The sequence below is a fragment of the Erpetoichthys calabaricus genome, chromosome 5 (genome assembly GCF_900747795.2).
Source record: "Erpetoichthys calabaricus chromosome 5, fErpCal1.3, whole genome shotgun sequence".
NCBI lineage: Eukaryota > Metazoa > Chordata > Cladistia > Polypteriformes > Polypteridae > Erpetoichthys > Erpetoichthys calabaricus.
The window spans coordinates 13,137,093-13,164,836 of record NC_041398.2 but is presented as its reverse complement, the minus strand read 5'-3'; the positions used below and the strand labels follow the sequence as shown (position 1 = coordinate 13,164,836).

General features: G+C 41.3%; 1 protein-coding gene across 1 annotated transcript; it reads left to right on the top strand.

Annotated features, from left to right (window-relative positions):
- On the top strand, positions 1–27,744 carry LOC114641717 (E3 ubiquitin/ISG15 ligase TRIM25-like). The gene is made up of 6 exons (XM_051927664.1): positions 1–660; positions 8,584–8,679; positions 14,779–15,012; positions 20,724–20,883; positions 23,485–23,550; positions 27,116–27,744. The coding sequence occupies exons 1-6, from the start codon at positions 82–84 to the stop codon at positions 27,652–27,654; spliced, it is 1,674 nt and encodes a 557-aa protein (XP_051783624.1). The 5' UTR covers positions 1–81; the 3' UTR covers positions 27,655–27,744.

The window sequence follows — 27,744 nt, the reverse complement described above, 5'->3', positions numbered from 1 at the left end:
AACTTTCACTTTAGTTTCTTCACAAGTCACTTCCTTGTGTGTCTGACTGATTCTCTCTGCCTGCCTCTCCTCAGACTGACGATGGCTGAAGCCCCGCTGTTTGTGTCACAGGACGAGTTCACTTGCTCGATGTGTCTGGACACCTTGACTGACCCCATCTCTATCCCCTGTGGTCACAGTTTCTGTCTGAAGTGCCTAATGGACTGCTGGGATCAGAGCCAAGAGTGCAGCTGTCCTCAGTGCAGACACACCTTCACCACAAGGCATGAGCTGAACAGAAACACTATGCTGAATGAAGTCTTCAAGAAATTAAAGAAGACTACTCTCAGTTTTCCTCCTCATCAGAATTATGTTGGCCCTGGTGATGTGGAGTGTGACTTCTGTACTGGTAAGAAGTTCAGAGCCGTGAAGTCCTGTCTCACCTGCCCGGCCTCCTACTGTCAGACTCACCTGCAGCCTCACTATGAAGGAGACGCCCTGAAGCACCACAAGCTGGTTGATCCTGATAGAAATCTGAAGGAGAAACTCTGTGAGAAACATCAGAAAAGTCTGGAGATATTCTGTAAAACTGATGATTCCTGTATCTGCATGATGTGTGTGGTGATTGAACATAATGGGCATAAAATGGTCGAGCTGGAGACAGAAAGAGAAGAAAAGCAGGTGAGTGATGTTTAGTGTTTAATGGAAACTGTTTGAATAACTTTGAGTTAAGGAATTTGTATATTTAATGTGATAGAGAAATCTTTTCATCTCCAGTAAAACTCGATTATCTGTCACTTGATTAACTGTCAGGACTAAATAACAAAAACCCAACCTTGTGCACGCTAGGGTCTCCTGATTTCTACTGCGAGTTCTGCACATTGGAACAACAGAAATCCCAGTGTCCGTTACGTACCTTCAGCTTTAATTGCGGTTTGTAGCTTTTCTCTTTTGTTATAATTAAACTAAACTACTATACATTGTTATGGCCTATCAACATATGTGTGTGCTGTTTGAACTTATTAAACGTTTACGATACAGCAACAGCTCTTCAAGTATTACTTCAATGACGGAGTAGGAAGGCCAACAGTGAACGATAGAAAGCGGGATGATGAAATAATTGAAAAATGTGTTGAAAATGGAAACCAGTGACGGTAACGTTATTCTGTATTAATGTTAATGGTCTTCTGCATTGTCATTTTCTTTATATGTTCTGTTATATCAGGTTGTGTTAATATATTGTGGTGTGCAGGCAGCTTGTAATGCTCTGTATGGGGCAGAAAGGGTAGAAAGCTGTAAGTGATGGGACTGGCTGAGGGGCTTCTGTTCTGTGAGGGGCGGACAGGAGAAGTGAGGAGAGAAGTGAAGGTGTGGAGCAGGGAGTCAGGAGACAATAAGCAGGAGTGTTTGTGTATCAAAAAGACACAACGAGAGTGGCAGGAGATCAACTGATCGGTAGGGAAAGCTTTCTGTGATTGTTTAGGAGGTGAGCTCAGTAACCAAATAACGGAGTGTAAGACAGGACATCACTTGTGAGGGAACGAAGACTCCACGTAAAACATAGAAAACTCCAGGACCTCTGAGTTGTATTTGTTTATTACGCTGGTCATTACAATATTATCTATATATATAATTCAATAAGCAGCTGACCAGGGCACGCAAGAAGCAGCATGCAAGACAGACCATGTGATACGCACGACAGAACCACGTCCGCCAACTCACAGAGCTCTGCCCACCAACTCTAAGACCATGGGATACAATGAAAGAGCCCGGCCCACCAACTCTAACCCTCCTCCCGCGTCATGAGATACATACGACCGCGTCCACCCTCGCAAACTGTTTTACACGCTGCATACAGCAATTCCCATCCGCGACAAGCAGTCAACCAGGGCACGCAAGAAGTAGCACGCAAGACTCAATATATATAATTCACTAAGCAGCCGACCAGGGCACACAAGACAACTATGGGATACGCACGACAGAGCCCCGCCCACCAACAATTCGAGCGAGATTGAAGGCATTTGCCAAGAGTGTTTTCATTAATCAAGAACAAAAGTCGGAGGTTCGAAGACGATCAGATACCGTCATAGTTACGACCATAAACGATGGCAACTGGCGATCCGGCGGTGTTATTCCTATGACCCGCTGGGCAGCCAACCGAGAAACTAAAGTCTTTGGGTTCCGGGGCAAGTATGGTTGCAAAGCTGAAACTTAAAGGAATTGACGGAACGGCACCACCAGGAGTGGAGCCTGCGGCTTAATTTGACTCAACACGGGAAACATCACACAGCCCAGACACGGAGAGGATTGTCAGATTGCTAGGTCTTTCTCGATTCTGTGGGGGGTGGTGCATGGCCGTTCTTAGTTGGTGGAGCGATTTGTCTCGTTAATTCCGATAACGAACGAGACTCCCTCCTGCTAAATAGTTACATGACCCCCGAGTGGTCGGCGTCCAACTTCTTAAAGGGACAAGTGGCTTTCAGCCACGTGAGCTTGAGCATTAACAGGTCTGCGATGCCCTTAGATGTCCGGTGCTGCACACGCACTACACTGAATGGATCAATGTGTGTCTACCTGGCACCGAGAGGCGTGGGTAAGCCGTTGAACCCTATTCGTGCTGGGGACCGGGGCTTGCAATTGTTCCCCATGAATGAGGAATTCTCAGTAAGTGCGGGTCATAAGCTCGCACTGATTGAGTCCCTGCCCTTTGTACACCCCCGCCCCCCCTGTCGCTACTACTGATTGGACGGTTTAGTGAGGTCCTCAGATAGGTCCTGCTGCAGTCGCTCGCGGCCTCTGGCAGAGCACCGAGAAGACAATCGAACTTGACTATCTAGAGGAAGTACAAGTCATAACAAGGTTTCTGTAGGTGAACCTGCGGAAGGATCATTACCGGTTGTGCCGACCCGTCATTGGACGGTTAGGACCCGAAACTTCTCGGGTCCGCTTCCCCGCCCTCTTTCCGGAGAGGCGTGGGGTGCGGAAAGGGTGTCCTTCCCCTCTCCCCTGTTCCGCCCTCCACGCCCGAAGGCTGTCCAGCCCCGTCCCTCACTCTGGGAGGTGGGGGGGCGCGGCGGCGATCCTCCAGTTTTCAGTCATGGACAATTATATGTTGCTCTCTCCAGAATTCCATCTTTTCATTCACTTACAGTCGTATCCTCAAACCCACCCCATTTGGACAACTGTGTCTTTCAGGAAGTGTTCACCCATCAATACATAATTATGCGGTGTATGTTACACCGCGGATTAGCTAGTATAAATTATTTCATTTTGTTAGTATAGTGTTTTACGACTGTTCGCTAAACTAATCTACTGTATGTCATTTCTAAAGTAGCTGCTCTGTTATCCGTCTTTTCTCTTATCCGTCACTGCCTCGGTGCTGACCCCTGACTGATAATCGAGGTTTTACTGGACCTTATAAACCTGATGTTTCAAGTTCAGAGCATTGGAGTCCATCCTGGTGAGACTGGTGCAAGTCATGAAACAGCTCAGGATGAGATCCCCAAGATGGCCCACAAACAACTGAGTTCTCTCCTCACAGCCAGCTGAGTTTCTTTCTGCTCTGATCAGTTTCTCTTTTGAGTTTCTAAGGCAGTGGGAGGCCAACTATAGCCTGCTGTCTAGAAATGTCCACTGGCAGTGGTGCGAGCGTCACGTGGGCTACGCGTAGAAATGTCTGACATTCGGACCCTCCTGAGGTGTTGTTAACAAGATGATGTTACAGTTGGCTGATGTCAGCGTAGTAAGTGAGCACACAATGTCATCCTAAACGTAATTCAATAGAAGGTCTGACACATCGATAGACACACTCTGTACTGCTGACACTTACACGCTGAGTGTGCTTAGCTGCTTGTCTGCCTTTGTGGTGTTTGTCCATTTTTAAAGAATCGGAGTTTGCATTTGTCTGATCTCAGGGCTGTTTAAGAGACACATTATTGTCACATGTCAGTCTGTATTGTACTCCAGAGTTAAGTCTACGATTCTTACAATAAGTTCAGCTCAGTAATGTCAATATACTATTCCTGTGTAGATTTTCTGTTTTTAATGATATAACTCATCAGGCTCTTCATCAGTGATTAGACATCATGTTATTTGGAGGAGCAGTAAGGACATTTTGAATGTCAAACCCCTGAGTGATAATCCAACCTAATGTATGATTATGACAAAGACTCTGAGCTTTCATATTTGGTAAAACCCTAACAAGTCCAGCAGGAGTGTAAAGAACTTACTAGAAGTGTAAGTCTGACCATTTAAGCCAATTTCAAATCCCCCATCACTACCACACAACCTCAATGTACAGTAAGTTCAGGTAAAGACACTTAACTTCAGTCCACCATTTGGTGTTTCTTAAATAAAGGACAAGTGTCACATCGGCTCTGCCAGGTCTCAGTAAGTGACACAAATGTGGCTGAGTCCTCGCTGGAATATTAAAGAGCTCGGCTCACAGGTGAACACACGTTTAGAAACCAACATCTTAAACAACAATGAAGTCTATGACGTGGCCTGATATTTGTCAGTTTAATGTGAATCATGTCACTAATATCAGCATCTAATTTTTGATCTCTTTCTGTTTTCTGTTGTTTGGCTATCACTTGATTTGGATTGATTTACATAAATCAGTTCTTCAGATGTCCCTGAAAGCAGACATGTAATTGTAGGACAGACGCACTGCTTGGTCAGAAGTCTTTTTCTTAAGCTGCCACCGCCTGCCCCTCTTTTATTGACTCCTACCTTCAGCTCAGATGTCAGCTCACTTCACCAGGACTCTCCTGACAGTTTTAGGTGTCATCTGATCAGTCTGATCAACCACAGCAAATGTCACCCAGAGATGTCTCAGTGTGTCACTCTTTATCACTTTGTGACTGAAGAAGGAGCCAAAACTCAACTTGATGGACAACACTTAGCAGGAATTAACAGTAAAAAGGTTGGATTTCTGTTCATCCAAGACACCTTCAGCAGCAAGTCCACTCTGTCCTTTATAACCCTTTGTAAGCACTAGAACTCTGATCTCTGCCCCTGGATTAGCTTCTGCCCTGTAGTAAGACCCTTATTGTGGCCATCACAAAGGCTCAATGATCTCTTCTGCTCCAAAGGGAAACGTAGTGCCAGACAGTAAGAGCTGAAGACCCCTGTAATGGAGTTGAATGTGGGGGTCTCATTCAGTCCTGACTTGATGAAGGAAAGCAAGGTGCACAAGTAAGAGAGACCACATATAAAATCTGTAGAATTACTGAAGGGAGGACATCAACCAGCAGTTGTATATTTGTTTGCCACTAAAAGATAACCAGTAAGTGTGAAACCTCAAAGACTTTAAACTGAAGTACAACTCACAGTCACAAGGAGAAAAGGCCAAGAGAGAGAAAAGAATCTGTTAGAAGAAAGACAAAGACAACTGAATGTTCTTAAATGTGTGACAGAGGAAGATCTTCATGGACACAACAATCTGGACAAAGCATCACCTCCACCTGAGTGACCATAAACCAAGTCAGGAGTTCACCTGCTCGGAGTCTGAGAACGTCTGACTGGGACTCGGTAGTTAAGATAAAACCAGGGGGTGAATTCTGGGAGTTGACATCACCATAACTGTGTGAAGGAGAAGGCTGTAGCTGTTGAGAGGGTCTCTTCATAAATTCAGTAAGAAGACTAAAGTGGACTTGAATCAGTTCAGAGCAGCGTCTCACACACACAGAGGAGCTGTCAGGGAGTGCAGGCAACCTGTGAGGAAAACCAAACTGCCATCACAGTGCTGACTCTAGAAACTTAATAAGTAACTAAGAACTGAATCAGAACTGAGACGAGAACATTTAAAAGCTGCTTCTGAATGAATGATGTTTACTGGGAAACATTTTGGATAAAAATTATGAGAAATGAAATCACAAGTTATGTGCCGTTCCTATAAGAGCAAGAGAAAGAACCAACTAAGGTAACACAGATTCATGTTTGATGTTGTCTGCTGATGTCGTCTGTCTGTATACACTTGAATACGCACATCTTCAGTTGTCCTTATATTAGAAATACATTTTATTTTTCGACTGTGACTTGTCCCTGGTGGAGTTTGCATGTTCTCATTGTCTTCATGTTGGTTTCCTCCTACAATCGAAAGACATGCAGTTTAGGTGGACTGGGGCTTTGGCACATTAGCTCTATCGTGTGTGTATTCAACCTCGATTTTCTTGTTTTTTATTGTCTTCTTTGGGAATCTGGAGTGGGGGGCTCTCATAAACACTGCCTGTTAAAGCCCACTGAGACACTCCTTGGGTGATTTGTGGATATACAAGAAAAGAGAAATTGTGTTCTTTCCAGTGTGAGGTGCGCAGAATGTTAAACAGTGCGTGCGTCAAACTGGTGAGTGTCTGTGGCACCAAATCCTAATCCTCGATAAGAAGGATGAGGCAGACCAGAATTAAGGTAGAAAGATCTCAACTAACTGCTGAACGTTACAAAGGAAGGAATAGTTGCAATGGCTTTGTAGAACTAAATGTTTTTTTGCAGACAAATATTTATGTGTGGTTTCTGAAACAGAACAAATACAATAACATAAATAACTCGCAAATTATAGGCTCAGAGAATGCTAAAACAGGTAATGCCCAAAAGGGCCAGTAGATGGCAGCAGAAATTAACAGAGCGCTGTGACGTGCTGTCGTTGACAAAAGGCACTAAATAAAACGTACCAAATACGTTAGCTCTGTACAGACTCGAACAAATCACTATTTAAGCAACTATTTCCAAGTCTGATTTCTTCAAGAACTTATATATTACTAAAGAAGCAACATTTATGAATGTACTTATGCAGTTTGGAATGTTAAACTGAACACACTTTAACATAAAGGATTGTCTGAACTTATTGGTGAAACAACGTTACGAGCTTTATCATTACTTTTAGAAAATTATTTCTAATAAAATAAACAGCAGAGCGTAACTTACATCAAACAGACGCGCACAAAGTCAACAAACAATTGAATAAATGCGGGTGCATGCAGTACAGCGTTTTCCGTGTATCAGATACAGAAATGATAGTGCGCATGCTCTATTAACCTGTGAGAGTGATGACGCAACAGACAGCGTGCTCAGACTTTTGTACACAGAGTGAATAGTAAAGCAGACAGGCCTGTTCCTTGTGCTGCTCCAGTGTTGCTCACACAGTCCTTGAGTCTGCCTGACAGAGAGTCCATCATCAGGACAACACATCTCACCCACCTGCACATCTCTGAGCTGACCCCTTAACAGGGATAGCTGGGTGGTCTTGAAGGTTCTGGTGTAACCAAAACACATAAACATAACAAACATCTCTCTGTTATAAGAGATGAGACATGATCTTTCTGAAGAGGCTTTTTGGAAGTCCAGAGAGACAGAAGCAAGATCCACGAGATGGAGACTTTGGCCATTTCGAACGTCTAGAAAAATGATAGTAAAGATTGCATTCACAAAAACAAACTGAAATTATTACTCAGTGAAATAACAGAACAGCAAAAAGAGGCTGAATATATTGTTTGGATTGAAACTTTAAGTCAGAGACTTGTAGATCATCTAAATTGTGTTGCCATCAGGGAAACGTAGTGTTTCTTCCCAATGAAGAGGCCTCACCAAGAGAATAAAAAGATTTGTGGTTTGGTGAAAGTGAAATCCACGTACGCAGTCACGCTTGGGTCACAGAGTAGCACAGATACACAGGAGATTTTAGAGACAAACGTTATTCAGACACTTCAAACAAACATAAGTCTCTTTGAGGAGTGAATTGAGCTCTGTGTGTAGTCAGAGTGGACAGTTCTGTCTCTTAATTACAAGAATAGAAAATCTTCCTGTTCATAGGGGTGCGCCTTGGGAGCAGGACCACCACAGGAGCAGAGGATGTCTGGGGGAGAAGAAAGAAAAGGCAGTGAGACAAAAGGACAGGTGCTGTACAGGCTTTTAAATATTTGAAGCGCCGCACAAACCAAACCTGCGGGTGGGCGAGCGAAGTGACCAGGGGGCAGAGCTCAATAGTTTAATTAAAAATAATAATCCGTCACATAAACAAAACACATGAGGTAAGTAACATAAAAAAATATAATTTCTGAGTTTAAGAATTCCTTTAAGTTGCCTTCTTCCTGAATTCAACAGAATCGTTTGTGTATTTCAGTATCTTACTTGACTCCAGAAAATGACAACAGCAGACAACGTCCTCACATGTCTGACTCAGGATATCAAATGGCCTTGTAGATCCTATAATTACTGACATGACGTGTTTAAGTCCTCCTGGCCTTTCACCAGTTTCTTTACTTTACACTCCAGTTTGTTTTTATTATTTTTGGTGTTGTGTGAACTTCACATTTCCCAGTTTGTCGATGTGATGTCTTCTAAATGGAAAGAACTAACTCACACACCAGTCTGCCTTCAAACTGTCTTCTGTATTTGATGCAGTCTTCAAACCCAAACTCTATCTTGCGTCAAATAAATTAAACTTTTCATTTAATCTTTTATTGTCATTCCTGTTTTTTAAATCAAATCTAAGTTGTGTCATGAAATGTGATGTGATAATATCAGGAGTCAGAAAGAGAAGAAGAAATCACAAAGTGAACGTGAATTCTGGTCTTACCACGCGTGTCCTCTTGTGTGTCCAAACAGAAACAGCTGGGGGAGACACTGAGTGACATCAAGAGGGGACTTGTGGAGAGAGAGAAGACACTGAAGGAGACGAGGAGGGCGATGGAGGAGATGAAGGTGAGTGGAATAGGAAGACAACACTTCATATCAAAGAGAGGAGAAATAAATGAGAACTTGAAGAGCAGCAGAGCTTCACTGGTGATGATGAGTAGGTACACGAGAAGGGAGAGTTAGAGAAGTCGTTGTGTGGTGTCCTTCATGGCCTTTCACTGTTGACAGAATCCCAGGTGTTACTCAGTGGAGACTCAGACAGCATCACCCTAAAGTCCTCTGATATTCCATCAGCTGCTTAAAGGGGACTTAACTCTACTGACAGAAACTCACACTGAAGGTCGACGCTGATGTTCTGAATTAGATCAGCGGGCACAACGTCCATTAATGGTCTAAGTTGTTTTTATTTTAAAAATAGCATTGCATACAATCAAGTTCAACTTATACAATAAATGACATTCAAAGTCAAAATAAAAAATAATTTAAAAAAAATCAGAAAGTTGAAACAGAAATTTAAACAAACAAACAAACAAAAAAATGCAAAAAAATTAAAAAATAACAAACAGGATTCACGCTGCAACTCAGAAAAAGAGAGAACAGCCAAGAGCTGGGCCAAAATTCCTGATAATTTAGAAAAATAAATAAATACATAAATAAATAAATAAAAAGGCAGAATTTCCTTTCCTAGGCCCCTCTGGTAGCTCACCAACCACAGCTGTTAGTGAGTAAGAAGTTATTGTGACCCCAAGGCTGTCTGATAAAACATTCAAACATTTTGGCCCTAAATGATGTTACTTTGTTGTCCACTTTAAACATGTGACCCAGTGAGCTTGGTTGCCACACTCGCAGGTTGGATTCTTCCCAATTTTAAATGAGATAAATGTGATCAATGAATGAGTCGATGTCAGATGGTTGAATACTTCGCACATATGGAGCTGGAGTGTATTCTATACATGACTGACTTCCACTCCTTTTCTGAGATATTCATTAAAAGGTCCTTTTCCCACCGTATCTTAGGACCCTTAAAGGGGAGATTCTTTGAAATGTTTTTATATGTTGCTGAGATGCTGTCTGACTCCTCAAGACTGTTCTGGATTTCTTCTGGAAAAGAAATGGATGGGAGGTTTGGAAAGTTGGGTAAGTTTTTTGGGTAGGTTTTTGTTGTCTGTAGCTTCTGTAAACTTTGCTAATAATAGTGGATCTGACTTAGTTGAAAATGTCTTTATAAAATTCCACTGGTTGCCATCGGGGCCTGTTGTTTTCCCACTTTGGAATGAGTTTACATCATCCAGTAGTTCTGAGAGTGTCAGAGGATTGTTCAGTTCCTCATCTGTTGTCTTTGTATTACATCAAAGAACTCCTCAGATTGTGTCTCGTCTTCTTTAAACTGAGTAGAATATAAAGACTTAGAGTACTTGCTAAATGTGTGAGTTATATTTTTAGGCTTCATTACTTTATCTCCAGTTGTGCTGGTAATTTCTGTTATTGTGTTGCAATCTTCCTGCTTGTGGATTGCTGAGCTAAGATCTTATTATCCCTCTCTACACGTTCACCATAATGATGTTGTGATTTAAAGATGAGTTGTTCAGGTTCTTTTGTTATCAAGAGGTTACATTCTGATTGCCGAGTCTGTCTTATCCTGTACAATACCTCATTTAGAGAGATGGGATATTCTTGATTTATTCTGGACATTGTAATGGTCTTCTGTTGTTCATTCTGGTATTTTACTTTATTAGACTCCACAGCTTAAGGATCTCCACTGTCTGACTGAGCATAGACTTTACATAACGTACACCTCCAAATGTTTTACTTAAGCTTTAATATTTTATCACAAAGTAATGTAAGGTGTCCATTGGTGGCATCTGCTGAATCGCAGATCCACTGTCCTCCATTCACTTCTTCCAGTATCTCAGTGGGTTTCTTCCAGTTATTTCAGATCTTCCACCACATCCACACATTTCAGTTTTGTTAATTGGCAGAAACCCCAAATTGGCTTCCATTGTGATCACTAGTATAGCTCTGACCCTGTAATGAGCTGGCAGACTGTCTATGGTAGCACACTCTCCGATGCCCAGTTCTGCCAGGATTCATTTATGTGAAAGTTCACATCCAGTAGACACAGAACTCTTCACACACATTTCTGTGCCTAGACAGACCAAACTTATCCATATTACTAACCGAGAATGCTAAACCGGATGGACGCAGGGACATCCGGCCATGGGCCGTAGCCGCAAAAAGACGTACTGCGCAGGCGCCCCAAGAAATGCGGCGTACTGCGCAGGCGCCCCAAGAAATGAGGGGCCGCGAGAGGCAGATGAGGGGCCGCGAGAGGCGGACAAGACCACAGAAAAAAGGAGCGAGCACAGAAAAAAGGAATCAAAGAAATGAGGCGCCGCGAGCACAGAAAAAAGGAAAAGGCACAGAAAAAAGTAGTCAAACTCAGGCGCCGCACGAAACCCATTGCACACGAAACTAGCACACAAAAAAAAAGAAGACGCTCGAGCACAACAGCAAGGCACCCCCCCCCCCCCCCATACAGGCACCGGACGGGACACACACCAAGAGGGGGATTCAACAAGCCCCTGGAACACAAAAAAAAAGAACACAAAACCACCCCACACACCCTACAAGCAACGGACGGGACACATACAAAGAGGGGGATTCAACAAGCCCCTGGAACACAAAAAGAAAGAAGACGCTCGCGCAACAACAATCCTCACCCCCCCCCCCCCCAACATCAATAAGAAGTGACACCCAAAGCCACATTTATAAAGGAAACGTCCATATTAAACATACGTCATCTCAACACCTTCACACTAGGCAGCATAGGTGTCAGCAAAGGTGGATCTCCTTACAATAAAGTACTATTAACCGTTCAACTGCAGAAAAGGCTACATATTAACAGTGAGTGCGATCCTCCTTATTACTTATCCATATTTCGCACGCTGAGGAACAAACAAGTCATGAATACACGGTCACGGGTACACAACGATTCGGATCGGATAACGGGACAAAACAGACGAACAAAAATACACGGCGGCGCATACAAGGCGCTACGGAAACTCCGGGAGAAAAAATGTCTCGGATCAAAAAATGCAAAGCTCAAGTAACCCCGTTACAGAGACGTGCCCAAATGGACAGACACAATGAACGTAGACGCATACAGTGCGCGTGTCAAAGTGCTGCATCGAAACAAGCACGATTTCAAACCGAAAGAGCTCGCGTCTCAGACATACAAAAAAGGGAGCGAAGAGACACACGGTTAGTCGTCAACACCATGACACACAATGTTATTCAAGCAACAGTTCTTACAGGATCACATGCTAACAATACTGTTCTCATTCCTAGAATTGACCTTACGAGTTCTGACCTAGAATTACCTTTTACATTGAAACGCCGACAGTTCCCCATTAAACCTGCATTTGCCATGACCATCAACAAATCACAAGGACAAACCATGGACAAGGTTGGCATCTACCTCTCTGAACCCGTTTTTGGACATGGACAACTTTATGTTGCCTTCTCACGTGTTCGATGTTCATCTGACGTTAAAGTTAAAGTTATAAATGATCCATGCCAAGGAAGACTCATTCAAGGACAAGACACCATCTTTACTACTAATGTTGTATACAAAGAAATATTCCAATAAAACATTACTCTATGCCAAACACTCTATTTTTTATTTCTATACGCATCATCCAAATCTGCACACTATTCTATATCTAATTCATACATCTCACTCTTTGTCATGCCCCAACGCCAGGGGTTGGCGAGCGAAACGAGCAGGGGGCAGAGCCCCCTAGTCCAACCTAATTTATTTAACACAGACTCACATTAAACAGTCCAACACCATCGAGTGTACTAAAGTACTAAACACAGCCGGTCCAGACCAGTGGGGTGTGTCTTTAGTTCAAAGAATGAAGGCGGGACACAATGTGTCACTCAGCACTGTGTAGTCCAATCCAGACAGAGAGGTGACATCTGAAGAAGTAGAAGTGAAGGAGAGCCAACCTCGCAGACCGACCTTCACTTCGGTTTATGTTTCTACGCTCATCTGCTTTTGTTGTTTCCTCCTAGAATTCCTGCTTATTACTGATACATGAAATCCCCTCTCTACACCCATGATGACTGTGACATTTTCAGCCAGGATTCCTTCCACTAGATGTTGTTCAAAGTCTTGTTTCATGTCTTTTTGTTTGTTTATTTATGTTAATGTTGATTTGGTTGAGTATCTGCTTTATCTTTTGTATTTGATTTTGTCTTTAAGCTGTCTTTGTTATGTTCCATGTGGTTTGTGTGTTGATCACCAAGAGGTGGACCATCTGCCAATCACAACCTGGAGCTTCCCTTCCTCCCTATAAACCCAGTGGGTCTCCCACAGTTTCATTGTGAATGTGCTCTTCAAGTTTGTCAAGTTCTTTTGTTCTTTTAGCTGTGCCTTATGATTTGGTGATTGTCTGGATTGTTCAGCCTGTGCTTTATTTTTCAGCTTCTCTCTTTGGATTCTGTTTGTAAACTTTGTTTGTTTTGGATTGACTTGTTTGTCTGAAAAGAGTGTCTGTGTATTTGGAATACAACTTTATGAAGAGTAAATCTTTAATTATATTAAGATCTATGAAGGTCATTTTGTATCTATCTATCTATCTATCTATCTATCTATCTATCTATCTATCTATCTATCTATCTATCTATCTATCTATCTATCTATCTATCTATCTATCTATCTATCTATCTATCTATCTATCTATCTATCTATCTATCTATCTATCTATCTATCTATCTATCTATCTATCTATCTATCTATCTATCTATCTATCTATCTATTTTCCTCAGTCTTATGTGTGACATAGGCTGAACTTTTGATCACCTTGTCATTTCTGCTCCTCAGCTTTTTACCAAAGTCTTTAAATTGTTCTGCAGTACTGGTGGTCTGATCCATCCTCTTATAATTGTTGACTTAGAACTGGACACATGTGACATGACAACTGGATCCTCCCTTCCCTATTCCAGCCAGGAGCCTATCCACCCAACAAGGGAGGTTTTCCACATCTGTACCAAAAGGCTAAACACCTTATGAGACTCTCTATATTTGGTGTAAAGCTTCATCTAAATTCCCTAATAAATACTGTAAATCCCATATTATCATTTCTTCCTCTTTCTAGGGGCTGGTTAGGAGGTGACCTTATAGGGTTTCTCATCCTTTCCTTCTATCACAGAGTTATGTGAGTCACTGTCCAGATGTGCAAACATCTTAAAACAGCAGAACACCTCCAGCTTTTGGATGGTGATCCTGGACAGAAGGCACCTTTTACCTCACATTTACTTCCCACATAGTAACACACAGCTACGTGTCATCATAAAAGTATGAGCCATAGTAATAATAGTTAGTAATAAATCAAATTTAATAAATGAAGTAGAAATACATTAAACTCGGAAATAAAGACACAACTCTGAGCTTTACAATGAAGAAGAGATGGAAGAAAGTAAATATGCAATGAGTTTTTTTTTAAATTAAAGGAAATCTGAAGCCCCTTGACCAACTCCTAGACCCTCTTGTTTAATATCTTCATCTCACAGGTCTGACATGGTGACGTCTCACACCCAAAACTAGAATACAACTAATAAACACAAGTATCTGGTCCAGAAATACTTTTATTTTAACACAAGTACCTTCTCACACACAAGTTAACTCCTCTTTACAAATTCTTCTTCTTCTTCTTCTTCTTCTTCTTTATTCCTGGTGTGTGTTATCCTGCTCCACTCCTAACCTCAGGCTGAGCAGGAGATGCCATTTTTAAAGGCAGACTTTTATACAAACTATTAGGTCAAATGGAGTCCTCACAAGACAGTAGAGGTGTCCCCAACAGCTTCTGCCAATGGCTCTCAAGATCCTTCACAAGGAAGCCTTTCATGACTGCGTATCTCATAAAGTCCTGCAGTTTTCTTATTAGCAGCATCACAAGATGATTTTACTCGGCATAATGGAGGTAATATATTGTATGGGAGTCAGTCTGCAACTGACCTTACTTCTGAAAATAAAGTACCACCAGTCACTCCAGCCAATTTAAACTGTCCTTCACAATATTAAAATAACAACAAATGTGCCTCATGATTGGTTATTCTTATCAGGTGACTCAATTCTAAATCTTTATCCTATTTATTTAGATGTCTGTGGTAAGAGAGGTGGAAGAAAATGAGAAGACCTTCACTGCTCTGTTACGATGCATTGAGGAAGTCCACAGGAAACTGACTGAGAAGATCAGAGAACAAGAAAAGAGAGAAACGGAGAAGGCTGAAGGAGTCATGGAGAAACTGGAGAAGGAGATCAAGGATTTGAAGAGGAGAGAAGCTGAGCTGAAAGAGCTTTCAGAGAACAAGGACCATCTGCACTTCCTGCAGGTGAGAACGACACTTCAAAGGGAGTCTGATCAGACTGGGGTGTGTGGGACCGGAGAACATTTAGAGAGAAACTGAAAAGATCTGAGGAGTTTGTACAACATGACAAGAACAGGCCATTCAGCCAAGCACAGATCATCTTTTCATATTTCCATAACATTTCAAATACTCCTTTTACAAATATCTCAAAGTTGTTTACTTCATGTACATGACAGACAGATGAATCCTCAGCTCTGTGTGAAAAAGTGCATTTTTTACAAAGTGTAAAAGATGACATCTAATAAAGATGGTGCCAACTCTTCTGCCAGGCCACCTCCTGATGTCTCCATCCTTAAACTGATGAGATTCAAATCCTTCATCATTTCCTCACAGCTCAGACCCCACAGTCCAGTCTCGTCTCTCATCTCTCATCTTTCTCATGTGTTTTTCTCTCACACTCCACACAATAGTCCTGATGTCAACTGTGATTCACAGACATTAGTGTGATTCTCTTCTTGATTTACACTCCACACGGTGGTTGCTAAACAATTCATCTTGCCGAAGCTTTGTCTCTTTTATATGGTTGTTGTTGATGATGATGATGATAACACAAAGGCTCCCAGGATTTCCTCACAAGTTACACTTCTGAGCTGGACACCTTCAATTGTATAATCATATTAAAAAGCTTTTTGTGTTAGTCTTTACATTTCATTTCATTTAATTAACTTTGTCTCAGAACCATAAAAAGCCCAACGCCTTTTTTTGTGTGCCAAGTCAATTCTGGAACAACCTGCCCCCTCAATCCCTTTATCGTGACTCGCCTCTCATGGAGTTCTGTGTGAAAAGCTCACTGATAGTTAAGGTTGATAATCTCTGATGCTCCACTACACTCCACCAAATATTCTCTCACTAGCAAAATACCCGCGCTTCGCAGCGGTGAAGTATTGCTTTAAAATTTTAAATAATAAACTGAGGGAAAATGTACCAATAATTATTTGTTAAGGATCTCTTTGTATACCACGTTGTCAGTTCGCCCCTCCGGTTGTAATATGACCAAGCTGTGTGCTGAGCTTACTCTTGAGCATGCAACGTATAGATGGCCATGTGAAAAGCAATCTTGCCTCAAATCAATGCCAACCTTTTGTAGGGTCTGTCCCTGAGACTTATTAATTGTCACTGTGAAGCAGAGCCTTACTGGAAATTGGAGGTGTTTGAATTGAAATGGGAAAGCAGATGGTATAACAGGGATGCGAGGAATAAAAACTCTCTCCCCTGGGCCACCGCCAGTAAAAATAGTTGCCTCAATTATGTTCTTTTGCAGGCATGTGACCTGAACTCTAGTGCCATTATAAAGTTTCGGTGGCTGTAAGTTTCCCAGTAACATTATTGGTGCCCCAACCTTCAAAATTAGATTATGCTCAGGAGTGCCTGGAGGATTCAGAGTGTGGACCGAGCTGCAGGCTATGGACGTATATATGTACGTAAGTAGGATTCAGTTAGCGCTGGGAACCCGCGTACCAAATTTCTTGAAGATGGGCCCATTAAGTAACAAAGACCATTGGAAAGTTCAATATGGCGGCCGACAGAGGTGTCATAGCACCGGAATAAGTACGTACATTGGTTTCGGTTAGCGCATTGAAGCCGCCTACCAAATTTCGTGAAGATGGGGCCATAAATAAGAAAGTTTAACATGGCGGATGTTGTCGACCGTTACGTGTAGAATTTCGAAATGCAACCTGCTTAACTTTTGTAAGTAAACTGTAAGGAATGAGCCTGACAAATTTCAGCATTCTACCTAGACGGGAAGTTGGAGAGATAATGATGAGTGAGTCAGTGAGGGCTTTGCCTTTTATTAGTATAGATGTATATGTGTATGTATACTGTATATGTGTGTGTATATATAATATATCTATCTATCTATCTATCTATCTATCTATCTATCTATCTATCTATCTATCTATCTATCTATCTATCTATCTATATATATATATATATATATATATATATATATATATATATATATATATATATATATATATATATATATATATATAGATAGCTTTACCTGGCCACGCGTTGCTGTGGCTCAGTCTGGTTAAACGGAAAAGAAAGAAAAGAGAAAGCGCACGTTTCTAATATGTTTAATTTCACAATGCTTGTGGGTATACAATATTTTTTGTTGTTCCATTGTCTGTGCAGAACGTTAGACTGAATAATATTGTTAAGTTCGTAGACGTCTTTGTTTTTGGCCGCAAGAATAGCTCGTTCACTCAGCCAATCGTTATTCTTATAATTGGTTTGAATATTGGGAAATACTTTTTCAACGAGTTAAATGAAATTCGTCCTGAGGTCAGATCAACCGGCACCTTTCCGTTCCCAATTTCCAGATTTCTCCAACTCCGTTATTGACAGTTTGCATTATTTGATCGTAAATGCCTTTTTACTGAAGCGTTAGTTTAGGAATATTTGATTGCACATACGACAAAAGATCACCCGTGTTGTAATTTTGTTCACGACGCAATTCTACATCGAACGAAGCAGCAGCAGATCGATTTGGTGATGGCATTCCCAATTGATTGAGAACTTTGTTCGTGATTTCTAAGCACAAATCTTCAATCATTATCAACGCTTAGTTGTAGATGTCTGCTGTGAAATCCATGTTTATATTTGAACTTTACTTGCGTATTCGACGGAAAATATCTTCAGCCATGTGCGATTTATATTTCTCCCATAACTGTGTTGGAGATGAAGGAGAGCAGGCGGTCAATATGATTGCAAACAATGCACGAATTTGATTTGGATGTGACGTGTTGCACGCGTCATTAATGTATACATCCCAGTGTCGGTCGTTATCCAATAAATTCAGAGCTTGACATGTACTTCGGAAAGTGTCATGTGTAACACCATTGACAATTCTCAATTGCTGGAAAGACGTTGGACCGGCACATTTACCAACAGCATGTGAACAAAGAAGCATTCATCTTGATTGGGATGCACGGTGTACAGTCTGCCTATCGTAGTTTCTTTGAATATGGCAGGTTGTCCGTTGACTCGCTCTCCTCGTTTGCGTTGTTCAAATGATTTTCTCCTCGCATTCCATGTGTAATACGTAGGCACTTCCGAATACAGCAGTGTTTTCGCAAACGCGTCATTTTGACATAACGTAAAGAAAGCAGTTAACGTTGTAGCCGGTGGATTCAGGGCTATTTGTTGCACATTTGCAGCTGTGAAATAAACGGGTTGTCCATTTTCTAGATGTACTGCTAAGTGAACAACATCTGGACTTCGTTCATGTATGGGAAATGAAAGAATTCGCCATACAGCTTCATTGCTGCTTATGTATCTTCCACCCTAATACTGTGCGATTTCATCGATATGTATGACCGCATTCCTATCACTTCTTTCTGGTTGCACGCCAAAAACTGCCATGTCGCTGCCTTTATTCACGTACTTACAAATGTATTTGATCGAAACATTGAAATAGAATCGTAAAATATTTAGTATGGCGTGTGCTGCTTTTACGTCCAACAGATGGCGCTGTGTTTTCAAAAAAAGGATGTTTTTACCTGTCACAGGTGTGACATCAGTATAATATGTATATAAAAACACGTGCGTAATCGAGTGCAACGTTGTGTCAAAATTTCAAAGCAATCGGTGAAGAACTTTCAGAGATTTAAGGTTTTGAACAAACGAACATTTACATTTTTATTTATATAGATGTATATATATGTATATATATGATTTTGGCAGCCAAGCTCTTTTTTCCAACCTAGAAGACGTCTCTTGAGATCCATTTAATCGCCTCGTTGATTGCATGTCCTCCCAGGTAGTTTCAATCCCCATTTCCCGCACCGAGTCATCTCCCCTTTTATGAGTGACTGTGTTAGTCGCCGTACTTCGTACAGGTCTTTGAACTCACTGAATACTTGTAACTGGTGTCGCCCGTCGGCTACTTTCGACAGGGAATGGAAGCAATTGTCGAGTAACAAAAATTATTTGTAAGTGATTTTGCATTGAAGAAATAGTAAAAACTTGATCACTTGGGTCAATACCTAAAGAAATACACACAGCAAATGCAATTGAGAATACACCAGAATCTGTAAGATTTAATTGTTGCTGTGCGTCTTCATAAACTATGGGAGGTTTGTAAGGAAACAAAGCACGAAGGAAACGAAGCTGCTCTTTGGTGAGGTTGAATTTTTAATCAGCGTTTAAACTGTCACAGACATGAATTACAGTACCATCATAATAGGTACACACCCAGTGAGTCACTCGTTCAGTAGCTGCAGAAGGTAATATTTAAATATGTTTTGCATTTTGTGGAATGGGCATTATAGGTATGTCAGGAGTCCACATTAGCAAAACCTCTTGAGATTGGAAAATTGTATGCGCAGCTAAAATTTCGTTGAATTTGCTCGTGTGATCTGTTGATAAATAATCATTATTTACCAACTCATTCATTGCAAAATCTGACAGTGGTAAGATCACTCCTTCAATAACACTAAACACAAACACTAAGTAGACACTAACACTAAAAAACGGTAACACCGCCAGGAAGAACACTAAATGAGATAAAGTAAAAGTCTACTAAACTTCTTTATTATAACTGCTTTATTATAGCAGGTGAGGGGACGCTGGCTCACGCTTGTTGTTGCCGCTCCTCCCTGTTAAGAACACTTTTCGCAAAATTCACCTTAATTCTGCATTTTCTTATGCTTATTTTATTTCGTTTATTGTACGTATAGTTCGTGGATACAGCTGACTCGAACTGCATGGATTTGGCTTAATATTTACAGATTTTATGGACTCCACTTTACTGGGAACAGCTGAGTCTGTGGATCACAGGACGGGACCTACGAACATTTCTCTGTACCTGGCGATCTAGCACCTCGGGATGATCTGTCTCCGTGATTATATTCGCTATGCTGATCTGCTCTCATTTCATCTTACAGTACCCTACGACCGGGAATTGATCTGATGTTCATACTAACCTGGTTTATGGCATATGGCTCCGGGGCAATCACACCTGAAATTACCAAGCGTTACTGTTTATAGCTGTGTATTGGAACATCCAAATCCTGCTTTCCCCTCGTACGGCTGTTTGCTATCGCCGCTCACCTAAGCTACCACACCCGCCTGTCCTACCGGCTCCGTTATGCTGTGCTGCTTCTACACTGCTATCAGCTAAGTATCACTCACTGTTTTAGTGCTTTGAGTACTGAGAAAAGCGCTATATAAATGTAATGAATTATTATTATTTATTATTAAACACTAAAGTACAAAAACGAAGTAGAAAGTAACACTAAACCGCAACACTGTCAGGAACACCGGCACACTGCGTCTACTAAACACTAAAGGAAAAAATACTATTCAGTAAGTACCGCACCTTCTAAACAGTAAATCAGTAAAGGAGAAAGGACTAACCGCGTCATCTGTGGAGCTCAGCTCGGAACGAAATGAAGTGAATGGGAGGGGAGATGATCACGTGACTCCAGCACCCGCCTTAACTCTCCGTCCCTCCACAGACACACAAACACAGCCACACGGATCCTAACTCTCCTTTATAGATATAGATAAATAACCAACAAGTCAATGACAGGCATTCTCACCATCTAAACCCACGCTGACTGCCCACCACACTGATCCTTAATTCAGAAGAGCCCCATCTTTTCAGCACTACTTACTTTTTAATGTCTCCTTTCTGAACTCTCGTCCCCTCTTCTCTCCTGATTCAGACTTTCTCATCTTGCTGTGTCCTTCCTGCTGATGGAGACTCGCTGAGCTTCACTGTCACCGCTGATTTCTCATCTGAGGACCTGAGAAAGGAGCTGTCAGGTCTGACAAAGAGTCTGGAGAAGATCAGCCAGGGGGACATCATGATAAAGACTCCATCAGGTACAGAGTCTGGTGACATTGTGTTTGTTATTGAGGAGGACCAGAGTGACAATAAGAGGACACTGAAGAAGGCCTGCTATTTAACATTTATCTGCCATCCTTTGCTGTTTATTATTTTTTACTATATAGTGCCTTTCACAGTCATTAGCTGAATGATAACAAACTCTCTAAATAATCAGTTGTTCTTAATCAGATGTTTTGGAATTTTAACTTGAAATGTTATACTCCTTATTCTTATTCCAGTTATTCTCTTTAAAAGTCCTTTTTCATTTAACTTTGGGATTCTTTTTATTTCATTTCTTTCCTCACCTTAAGATTAATGAACAGAAATGTGTTTTAAATGGCTAAGCCGACTCAGAGCACAAATGAATTGTTTATTTCAGAACAGAGAAGACGTTAATGGAATCAAATTGAGCTCAGCGTCAGTGCTTTATAATATCAGAACATCTCAATCTGCTCCTGCTGTCTTCGCTGTCCATTACATTCTGCTGGATGGAGTTCACGTTAAAAGTTCACGTTCATCCATTTTCAGCTGTGCTCCCCCTGGGCTCTCGTGTTTTATATTCCTGCTGTTGTTTGCTCAGAAGTCGTGTCTCCCACCGACATTTAAAAGGATTTTACAGAACAAAAGCATTTTATTTGATTCATTTTGGTGGTGAAGATAAGAAAATTGGAGGAATGAGTCAGAACTCTGACTAATTGAGAACCACCTGAACATTTCAGTGAGCGTAGCCTCAGACTAAAACAAACTTTATAAATTATGAATTACGTACGTTTACACATTAAGACAGTGATTTGTTTAAACACAAACTAAGGTCAAGCAGCCAAGAGCACAGGGTCCATCCCGGCCGTCCACCACATTAGACATATACTGTATGTGTGTATTGTGAAAATAAGCAGAGAGAGTGGGCACAAAGAGTTGGGGTACCACCCTGAAATACCCCGTTTAATGATGAAGATGAAATAAAAAGCACAAAGACGGCGCACAATGATGACGTCTGCTGCAATCAAAGGCTGTCAAGTTAAAGTCACTTGTGAGTCAGAGCTCCGTCTTCCTCAGTCACAGATCTGTGATGAACACCCACTTCTGGTGACATTTTATAGTGGTGTCACAGAAGAGATGGAGCTTAATTAGCGGGCTGTGCAAGTGACGTCACTTGTCTTGTGGCCTGTGAACTCATTGACGTGATGACATTAACAGGAGCAGCACCCTCTCGACTCAGGGTGGGATTTCTTAAATAGATGGAGCTCTGAAAATGTCCACATCTGTACCTGCTTGTCAATATGTATAAAATACAGTATATTTATGACATTGTATGTCAGGACAAAAACCAAGACATGGGGTTCACGAACCTTCTGTAGACCTCTGTGAACAAATTTTGGTGAGGAGTAGAGCAGCACAAAGAGCCATTTGTAAAGATCTGAGAGGTCACAGCAGCACAGCAACGTCAAACATTGGGAAATGGAAAAAGTTTGTAGCCTCCAGGACTGAGTAATTAGGAAAGAAGGGCCCTGGCCAGGGAGGATACCAAAAACCTAAAAGTCAGTTCAACAGAACTTCAGAAGTCCTCTGCTGAAATGAGAGAAACTGTAGGAGGGATGGCCATCTCAACATCTCTCCACAAATCAAGCGTTTATTGTGGAGTGGCCAGGCAGAAGATACTCTCGAGTAAAAGACAGATGACAGCCTGAGAGCATCAAGGGAAAGATTCAGTGATCTGATGAGACAAACATTCAACTCTATAGACAGAAGACCAAGCAGGATGTCTGGAGAGGACCAGGCACTGCTCACCACCCGCCTCATGCCATCTCTACAGTGAAGATGGTGGTGATGGCATCAGGCTATGGGGACAGAGTGACAGGTCAGAATTGAGGGGAGGAGAAGTGCAGTCAAATACAGAGAGGACCGTAAAGAAAACCTGTGACCTCAGACTGGGCGATGGATCAACGACGAGAAGACCACAGCCAAGACATCTCTGGAGTGGCTTTGTGACAAGTCTGAGTGTCCTTGAATGATCAGACTGAGACCCCACAGAACAGGAGAGACCTGAAGATGGCAGTTCACAGACACTTACCTTGAAATCTAACGGAGTTTGAGAGGATCTGCCAGGAGAAATTGGATCAATTGACCAAATACTGGCGGGCAAAACTTTAAGAGACACTTAGTCATGAAGACCACCAAAGGGGCTTCCACAAAGACCTGAATTAAGTGTCTGAATACTTCTATGAAGGAGACGTTTCAGTTTTGATTTGTAATAAATGTGAAGACCTTTCTGAAGAGCTGCGCTCACTTTGTCATTATGGTTACTGAGTGTAGACTGATGAGCACAAAGGCACATTAATCCATTTAAAATTAAATCAACAACACGGTAAAGTGTGCAGAAAGTGAGGGGGTCTCAATACTCTCTGACTCCCTGTATATTTATTATTAATATCAATATTCAAATCGACATTTGGCCTAATTTGCCAGCCCTTGTATATTTTATAAATGTTTTATTTGAACTCCTCTGCATTTGTAATACGTGTTTAAGAACTAAACTAAGATCCCACAATGCCATCTTCACAGTTTCCATTCTTCTTGTCTTTTCTTTTTATTTTCAGCTCATGAAGCTCCAGTTCTCGCCCTCCAGCCTCCTGAACCTCAGAGCAGAGACGACTTTTTAAAATGTGAGTTTGTGCTTTGACTGAATGGATCATTACAATAAAAATCATTGAAGTTTTAATAGAGCAGGACAGGCTTAGGATATGAAAGTCTGAGTGTTGTGTGACTGAGGGGCTGAGAGTGATGGGGGTCCTGTGACAGGTGCATTATGGGACTGAGAGACTCAGACAGTGAATCACCAAAGCCATCTGTTGAACCTGAGTCTTGATGTGTCCAGAAATGTTTAAAAAGGGAAAAGTAAAATCCATGTCATGGGGTGTACTTACTTTTTAACACGACTGTATATCCAGACACAGTATTAGTTTAAAAATGAAGGACAATTGTATGTGAAATAAGTTAAAGCTGACAAAAGTCCTCGTCATCCTCCATTCTTTACTCCACAGAGCAGACACTTTGCTTAGAGTTCTCGACTTCACAAATTTTAAACATTAAAACAAAAGAAATGGCAGAGAAAATTATTGGGGGTCCTTAGAAGTTCAAAGACCTCACTGGACTGTGGTGACATCTCAAGCTGACTGATTTCTGTAATGAGTGTCACCGGGGTCTTCAGTCACTCAGTTAAGTCCTCAGTCTGCTGTGTTGTGTGACTCATACTGAATGAGGAAAAGAGAAGAGGAGGAGATGAAGAAGGTCACAGTTAAGGGTGGTCAAGGTGAAGACTACAAGACTACCACCACAGAGATTCATGTTCCAGTGAGCACAGCTGCTAATATTCTCAAGATGTTTGGGGGTACATAGAACTGTAGCCTTCCTCCCTGATGAGACCACCAGAGTAAAGCTGACCTCTGACTGAACAGAAGGAGAGTTTAAATGGAATAGAAAATGCAGTGTGGTGTGGTGGTGAAGACTTTGGATTTCAAACCCTGAAGATGTGGGTTCAAATCCCACTACTGACACCACTGTGTGACCTCAGCAAGTCACTTCACCTGCCTGGGCTCTGAATGGACAACAAAAAGAAAAAGAAACAATGGAATCTGAGATGATGGGAGTCACCTTGGATAAGACAATGACAGATGGGAAAGGCACTATATAATAGATAGATAGATAGATAGATAGATAGATAGATAGATAGATAGATAGATAGATAGATAGATAGATAGATAGATAGATAGATAGATTATAAATAGTAAATACTGATTGCAGCTTTTACACAAATAATTGATGTGGTTGTGAAGTGTGACAGTGGATTGATTTTAAATTTAAGAGGTGGACTGTGACAATAAAACTGTCATTTAATAAGCCAGCGGTCAGTGTGGACAGTCCATTAGACCTTTGACCTCAGTGGTGACCTTATGTTGTTTCTTATCATTTCTGACGACTCAGATGACTTTCAGATGACTGACTTGCCTGCCTTTCTCTTTGTTGTCTGTTGTTATTTTTGTTTTTTACGTTGTCTAAATTCCATTACTTACCACTAACATTATTTTCTTGTCCCCTTTCACTTCATTTCCTTTTTCTTTTCAGTCTCTTAGCTTTGAGCACACACACACAGTCTGTCACATTGCTAATTCACTGTCACCCGTCACCATTTCACCACCGTGACACTTTTTTTTTTTTTCCCCCTTTTTATCCCCACCTTTAATTCTATTTTTGAGGTCTTTACCTTTTTTAAGGCCATTTGTTTCCTTGTCCTTCTTTAATCCTCCTTTCTTCCACTCCTTCCTTTTCACATTTCTGTACAATTTCTGTATTGTTATTTTCCTGTTATGAATCCCCAGTTCATTCCTCCACCACCACATATTTTCTTTTATTATTTTGATCATTTTCCATTCCCTTATTGTCATTTTTACATTTAACTCCTTCCCTACTAACCATACAACACTCCTTCTTTTGTCATCCCCTCTTTTCCTGTCCTCCCTTTCCATTCCTTTAACCCCTCATTCCACACATCTTGTGTCTTTTTGCAGTTCCTAAACACATGCTCTGGTGTTTCCACCTCTCAGCAGTTCTCCCTCAGACATATTGAACTTTTCGTGACTCTCCTTTTGTACATGGCCGCCTGCGTCAGTAGGATTTCATGTAATGTCACCCACCTGAGGTCTTTTTGTTTATTTGTTAATTCTTTGTCTCATTTTGCTGCCACACTTTTCTTGCTTGCTGTTCAGTGAGCTTTTGGATTTTTAGTACCGTTTCGTCTTTCCTTTATATTTTTTTAGGTCTTTTTTCTTTTCCCAAATTTTGAGATCTCCTTCCTCCCATGAATATCTTTTAACAAATGTTACTATTGTTTTATAATTTTTTGCCATATTAAAGGCAATAGGTCTGCTATTTGTCATTTTTAATAATTTTGCTTTTCTCAGTTCTGTGCCTAGCAGATATCTGATCATGTCCGCTAATCTCCCCGTTTTATTTAACGCCATATTAACAACAGTTGCTGTGTGTCTTAAAGCCAACTCCCTTTCTATATTCAGATCCTCTTTCCCTCCATTTTCTCTCCTTTTCTTTACCTTCCTCTATGCCAATTTTTCACATTTTGACGCTCATAGAAACACAAAACACGTTCTTATAATTCTTCTTAATATTTTCTTTGGTGTTAAAAACCCTTTGCTAAGTATGATAGTTTTGGATTATAACTGCCTTCATCACCAATATCTTCCCTTCCATTCACAAGTTCCTTATCCTCCAAACTCTGTTTGTTTGTTGATCTTTTTTCCATTTCTTTCCACTCCATCCTCTCCGTACTCTCGTCTCCAAATCTTATCCCTAATACTTTCTCCACATTTCATAACCTTATTCTTCCTTGTGGTTTTTCTTTCCATTTCCCCCAAAGGACGCATTCCCTCTTATTGAGGTGTAAAGTTGAACCTGACCCCATCCATAAACACTTCTGTATGTTCTGTTACTTTATTTATACTCCATGTATCTCTGACTATTATTGTTATGTCATCCATATATGGAAACACTTTTATTTGTTGTCCCCCCTTCCTGGTACTTCAACTCCTCATATATTTGTGTCCCTCCTAATTTTATTTAATAAGAGCTCTATACACAGAATAAACAGCACTGCTGACAATGGACACCCTTGTCTTACTCCACATTTCTCCTGTATCTCCTCTGTTAGTTTGTTATTTACTTTTATCTGACTTCGTATATCTTTATCGACTACTTTTATCCAGTCCAGAAAACCTTCATGAACTCCCATTTTTTGGAGTATCTTCCACATATATTTATGTGCAATTCTATCAAATGCTTTCTCCAAATCTAAATGTAATATTGCGACATGCAGGTTTCTCTCTCCTGACATTAATACAGTCTCTTAAGACACACCGGTTATCTGCTGCACTTCTCCGCTGTACCACACATGTCTGCTCTTCTTTTATTACATTCTCAATATTTGTTTTCAATCTGTTTGTCAAAACTCTTGTCAATATCTTCTTGTCTGTTGTCGTCTTTTTATGATTTAATTTTTAATCCCCACAGATTCTGTCCAATCAGATGAGCTCTTTACTATTAGTGTCTTATCAGCGCAGCTCCTGATTGGCTCTTGTTAATTGTCTGTGTTGTGCTCCGCCCCCAGTCCCGTTACACACTCCCAGATTTCTTCACTCGTTTTCTTTTCTCTCCTTTCAGACTTCTGTCCCCTCACACTGGACATCAACTCGGCACACAGAGTCCTCCGTCTGTCTAAATGGAACAAGAAGGTGACACGTGAGGGGACAGTGACTGAATATCCTGATCATCCTGACAGATTTCACTGGTGTCCTCAAGTTCTGTGCAGAGAGGCTCTGACTGGGACTCGCTGTTACTGGGAGGTGGAGTGCAGTGGAGACTTCATAGCGATTGGAGTCGCATATAAAGGACTGAGAAGGAAAGGAGGCTGGGAGTGCCGTATTGGAAACAACGACATGTCCTGGTGTTTGTGGTGTTATCATTCCCAGTACTCTGTGTGGCACAATGACAAGAGGACTGTAATCAGCGCCCCCTACAGCCCCAGAATAGGTGTGTATCTGGACTGGCCTGCTGGCTCTCTGTCATTTTATAGCGTCTCACACACAATGACCCTCCTGCACAGGTTCAACATCTCCTTCACTGAGCCCCTCTATCCAGGGTTTTATCTTGATCTTCAATCCAGTGTAACAATCAGCCATCTGACACCATGTGACCACTGACCAGTACCCTCCACCGGTCACTTGATGTCCCCACAAACTCAGGTGTCTTTGTGTTTGCAGTTTGGGGTCAAAATTAATTTTACACTATAG